Here is a 5,332-nt window from a genome sequence, read left to right as displayed (position 1 = left end):
AAAAAAAAAAAAAAAAAAAAGTTTGGAAGGTCATAGGTCAAATTGTCAATATTTATCTGGATAGTAATTTTAGCTTTCTTCAGTTTTCCTGCAGTTCTCCAAATATGCGAAATAAAAGGTGATCGGGCATGTCACCTAGGACATTTTTTCTGGACAAGCGTTTCCCTGGTTTCCTAGTTTTGGGGTTTTTTTTGTTTGCTTTTGTTTTGTTTTGGTGTGTGTTTTTTTTTCCTAGTTTTTGATCGCACTCGCGCACACCCGTCCCTCAAATTCATTTTCACCAAAAAATACGTCCAGTCCGGCTCTCGGCGATGCTGGTTCCCGGCCCAGGCCGTCTGCGCTGGGAAGAATCCCCAGAGGCGAGAAGGAGCCGGCGGTGGACTACGCCTCGGCAGCCAATCGGTGCTGCTGCTGCTTCTTTTTAAAAAGATTTTTAAATTTATTCATCCATGAGAGACACGGAGAGACACAGAGGGGCAGGGTCGCGGGCGGAGGGAGAAGCGGGCCCGCGCAGGAGCCCGGCCGGGACTCGATCCCGGGTCTCGGGGGTCACGCCCGGGCGAAGCCGCCGCTGAGCCGCCGCGCCACCGGGCTGCCCCGATCGGTGCTGCTGAGAAACTTTTTCGGGGCGAAGCAAACGCAAGGCACAGCGCTCCCCCCAGGAACTTAGCCGGGACCTCGGAAGCCGGATCACAAATACGCCAAACTTGCCCAATTCCGCTGACCCGGGTTAACAGCGGTCATCAGTGCTACTGTTTCCACGCGCGCGGGACCCGGCGCCCCTCCGCGGGCCGAGCGCAGGCGGCTTCCCGGCCGGGCCACATGGGGCAGGAGCCGCCGGGCCGCGCCCGCCCGGCCTCCGCCCCCCCGGGAGCCGCCGAGGACGCGGCCGAGGCCGAGCGCACCACCGAGACGAGCGCCTAGAGCGGCCGCGCCTGCCCGCCCGCCCGCGCCGCCGCTCCGCCCGGCCGCCTCTATCCCGGAAGTTGATGCGGCTCGCCCGCTCGCGTGCGGCTGGCTGGGGGTGTCGCCGTCGGGATCGGGACTGGCTGCGATTGCGAAAGGGTCGACATGCCTGTGAGTTGTTGACTTGCTGGCTTCCCGTTTGTTTCGGGCTTGTCTGTCGTGGGGGCCCGGGGCGCCGGCTAGCCCGACCCCGTCGGCGGGCCCGCGGTCGGCCCCTCCGCGCGTGGCGGACTTGTCGGGACTTGCCCGGGCCCTGTGGGCGTGGGGCGGGGACGGGGACGCGGACGGCGACGGCGACGGCGACGGCGACGGCTCTGGGCCGCCCTGCCTGGGCTCGGGTCCGGGGTCCGCGGCCGGGAGGGCGCAGCTCCTGGGGTCCCCGGGTGGGCGGACCCCCGCCGTCCCGGGTTTGGGAGGGCTCCGGCGAGACTGTCGTCTTCGGGTCCTGTCGCCCTTCTTGGGCTGCCTGGCTCGAGCCCCCTCTCGGGGAGCGATTTCCGCCGGTCTCCTTTCTAAAAACTGTCTTGCAGTTGCCCGGGCGTGTTGACTCCCTCGGGGGCCGTGACGCCGCGGCCGCTCCCGGGTCCTGTCGGGTCGGACGCTGAACGCCCCGGGCACGGCGCCAGGGCTCAGCCGGGCCTCGCCGCCCTCGGCCCTCGGCCCTCCGCCCTCCGCCCTCCGCCCCGCCTCCGCGGCTTGTGCGCTGAGCGGCTGCGGGGCCGGGCACGGCCTTCCTCAGCCCCACGGAGATCGCGCTCAGTTGAGTGAAGAAGAGCGGGATCCCCGGTACCCTGACCGCGGGCTTCCGGATCGCCCAGAGTTCCTTTACCCCCCGGGCCTCGGGGAACACAGGCAGTGTAAAAAGTATTGATTAAAGTTACTTCGCAACCTGATAACATCTGACGTGTTGCCTCTGCTGAGTGGGATTTGTTCTTCCTTGTTTGGCGTGTATATGTCACATATGGTTAAATGTGGATTCCTTCTAGCAATAATAATAATAATAATAATAATAATGCTTTGTTGTTCAGCTGGCTAGAGATTTGCTACATCCGTCCTTGGAAGAGGAAAAGAAAAAGCATAAAAAGAAACGGCTAGTTCAAAGCCCAAATTCCTATTTTATGGATGTAAAATGTCCAGGTAAAAATGTCTAATCTTAATTCCTTTCCCAAGGAAAATTTCTTTCTTTTCTTTCCTTTTTTTCTTTTCTTTTCTTTTCTTTTCTTTTCTTTTCTTTCTTTCTTTTTTAAGATTTTATTTATTTATTTATGAGGGAGACAAAGAGAGAGGCAGAGACAGAGAAGCAGGCTCCATGCAGGGAGCCCGATGTCGGACTTGATCCCGGGTCTCCAGGATCACACCCTGGGCCAAAGGCAGGCACCAAACCGCTGAGCCACCGGGGCGTCCCAAGGAAAATTTCTTTTTCTTTTTCTTTTTTTTTTTCTTTCTTTCTTTTTTTTTTTTTTTTTTTTTTAGATTTTATTCATTTGTTAGAGACATAGAGAGAGGCAGAGACACGGGCAGAGGGACTCATCCCAGTCTCCAGGATCACGCCCTGGGCTGAAGGCGGTGCTAAACGGCTGAGCCACCGGGGCTGCCCCAAGGAAAATTTCTACAGGATCGCTAGTGTGGTGTGTAGATTTAGATAACAGTAGGACCTTTTGTTGAGTAGAAGTAGAATCACAGAATTGGAAACGTCAAAAGGGACATTTTCCTAATAAACTATTCAAACCATTGGAGAAACACTCGGGGGAGGGGTGGTGAAGATGAGACTCCAAAGGGGATACCTCATTTGACTTACTCTTGAAGTGGTCAGGTGGTTCAGATGATGAGTTTTCTTTCTCATGATGCAGTGAGAAGCATGTCGATTCTTGAGTGTTCAGCAGTGCTGCCGGGTGTTTGGTGGCCGTTAGCCCTAAGTAGCTGCTGAGCGCTTGAAATGTGGCCAAAGTGGAAAATACTCTTTATGTGGAAAATATACACTGGGATTTTAAGATACAGCGCACAGACATTAAAAACCATACCAATTACCTGTTGAAATGGTAATAATATTTTGGAAATGCTAAGTTCAAGAAAATACATTATTAATTCCACCTGTTGGCTTTTGTAAACTTTTTTATTGTGACTCCTAGAAAAGTTTAAGTTAAATGTGTGACTTACTGTTGCACAGCACCTAAGTTCTTAATCTTTTACAAGGTCTTTACTAGAAGTATGGTGAAAAATATTCTTTATTTTCTTCCACTTTTCACTTTTAATGGTGCCTTTTTTCTAGGTTGCTACAAGATCACCACGGTTTTCAGCCATGCCCAGACGGTGGTTCTTTGTGTAGGCTGTTCAACCGTGTTGTGCCAGCCGACGGGAGGAAAGGCCAGACTCACAGAGGGTATGTCTTTTGGCCTTTTCTCACCCAGTCATGAGGTTTTATGGTTATAAATGTCTACCTTTACTAAAAACTAGTTTAAAAGAAATCTTAAATTCATTATTACCAAAAATATTTTTTTATCCTCATTGTATGCTCTTTCAGTAACGAGTACCCTGCTCAAATAGAGGAGCTAATATATATTTTTGGCTTTGCAAGGAACTCATTTAAGTGATTATTGTTTTTCTTACTGTGGAACACCTAATTCTTTTCTAGTCAGTCATATAGTTTGCTTAACTTGGAATATTAAACTTAGGTCAGGATGGAGCAAAAGAATATATACAATAGGACAATGGATTTTTAAAACCATGGAATTTAAAAAATTATCTTCTAAATGTTTTGTTTCACATGTATTTGACACATTTGACTGAAGATAGTTTTTATCATTACTAGCTAAGCAACAGATAACCAAGGTATAAATTAAAATGCCAGATGTTTGATTTCTCTGAGCACCTACTTAATGGTTACATAAAAATCTCATTTTATTATAATTATTTTTTTTTAAAGATTTTAAGTAATTTCTACACCCAACATGAGCTCAGACTTAAAACCCTCGAGATCAAGAATTGCAGGCTCTACCAACTGAACCAGCTAGGTCCCCCTAAAAATCCCATTTCAATTCCTCTTTCACTTTTGTCCAGTAAGAAAAAAATAGTTTACATATATTGTTTTCCATAGTAGTACTTACAGATTTATAATTCCATAATGGTATTTGAAATTTGGTTGTGATATTTTGGGGAGTTGTGAATTCCATATTCTCCCCAGAAGAGTTATAAGTAGATTGGTAATGAATCCAAGATCTATTTTGTGTGACCTGGTGAGATCTAAGTATGAAGTTGGCATATAATATTTAAGTACAGTATTGCTCTCAAAAGTATACTTGTAAGATTTTTTAAACCTTTATATCATGTCATGATCTTGGAGTTTTGTGCCAATGGATGATTAATAGGGTATTAGAGTTTTCCTGGCAGACTTGAAGAGAATTCTAATCAAAATTAGTTTCTTAGGAAAGTAATTCAGAATAATTCCTAAAAATTAAGATTGCATTTTCTGACCGCTTGCATTAAAGTTGTAACTATTGAAATTAGGTCATAGTCTTATATAGACCAATATAGCATTTGGGAAACAAGAATAACAGTCATAGTCACATCAGAATAAATTCAAATATACAAGATTTATTATAGTAAATTTCTGGCATAAAAGAGTAACCTATATTATGAATATTAATCTAATATTCCTAAAACTTAGTTTTTTTACTTAAAAAGTACTTTTTGTCATTAAAACTATAGCAGAGGTAGAGTACATGTGTGTTTAACATGTTCCTGTGGTTCCTTTGCAGGCTGTTCATTTAGAAGAAAGCAACACTAATGATCTGCACAACCTCTCGAATTTGTGTTACATCGCAGAAAGCCTTATCAGTTCAGTAATTCCAGTTAATCTACCAAGATAATGTAATTATGTTTAATTTTGTAAGGTTTACAACAGTGATCTCCTATTTTGGTGTCAGTTTTTCAATAAAGTTTTGATTATGGGCAAATTCCCCTTTTCCTTTTTTTTTTTTTTTAAGTGTGTGTGAATATGCTATATGTGTATATATGCTGTGTGTGAATTTGGTATAAACATTTTTAAAAAGTGTATTCTGATTAGTTCGTCTCATTTCAAAAGTAGAACCTGTAAATATTTGATTATCAGTCCTTTTCCAATTTGCTATGAGTGGGCTAAATAATTAAAACATGGAAAGAAATCCATTATGTGTTAATTCTAAATGCAGTCTTGCCATTGTAACTATGGAAACACATGTGTAGAAGTACATATTTAATGCAATAACAATCAGTATAATTACACAGTAATTACAATTAATGCCTTGGATTTATGTGGCCCTAATGTACTGCATAATTTAGCAGAGTAACTGCAGCTGGGGTCTGAGTTATAGGAAGCACCTTTTGAGAT

The 5,332-nt window shown here is 45.5% G+C and overlaps 1 protein-coding gene across 1 annotated transcript; it reads left to right on the top strand.

The window, feature by feature from the left end:
• The first annotated feature begins 841 nt into the window (after positions 1 to 841).
• RPS27L (ribosomal protein S27 like) lies at positions 842 to 4,919 on the top strand. The gene is made up of 4 exons (XM_026003474.2): positions 842 to 1,077; positions 1,995 to 2,103; positions 3,236 to 3,346; positions 4,722 to 4,919. Exons 1-4 carry the CDS (start codon positions 1,072 to 1,074, stop codon positions 4,748 to 4,750), a joined length of 255 nt encoding a protein of 84 aa, XP_025859259.1. The 5' UTR covers positions 842 to 1,071; the 3' UTR covers positions 4,751 to 4,919.
• The last annotated feature ends 413 nt before the right edge of the window (positions 4,920 to 5,332 follow it).

The sequence above is a fragment of the Vulpes vulpes genome, chromosome 15, assembly GCF_048418805.1.
Source record: "Vulpes vulpes isolate BD-2025 chromosome 15, VulVul3, whole genome shotgun sequence".
Taxonomy (NCBI): domain Eukaryota; kingdom Metazoa; phylum Chordata; class Mammalia; order Carnivora; family Canidae; genus Vulpes; species Vulpes vulpes.
Note: the sequence above shows the minus strand (reverse complement) of the source record. Positions and strands in the feature narration are given on the sequence as shown.

Bases quoted from the DNA above. Each gene is read 5' to 3' on its own strand.
- RPS27L (XM_026003474.2), top strand. The intron at 2,104-3,235 runs GTAAAAATGTCT...CCTTTTTTCTAG, and splicing joins TATGGATGTAAAATGTCCAG to GTTGCTACAAGATCACCACG. The intron at 3,347-4,721 runs GTATGTCTTTTG...GTTCCTTTGCAG, and splicing joins AAAGGCCAGACTCACAGAGG to GCTGTTCATTTAGAAGAAAG.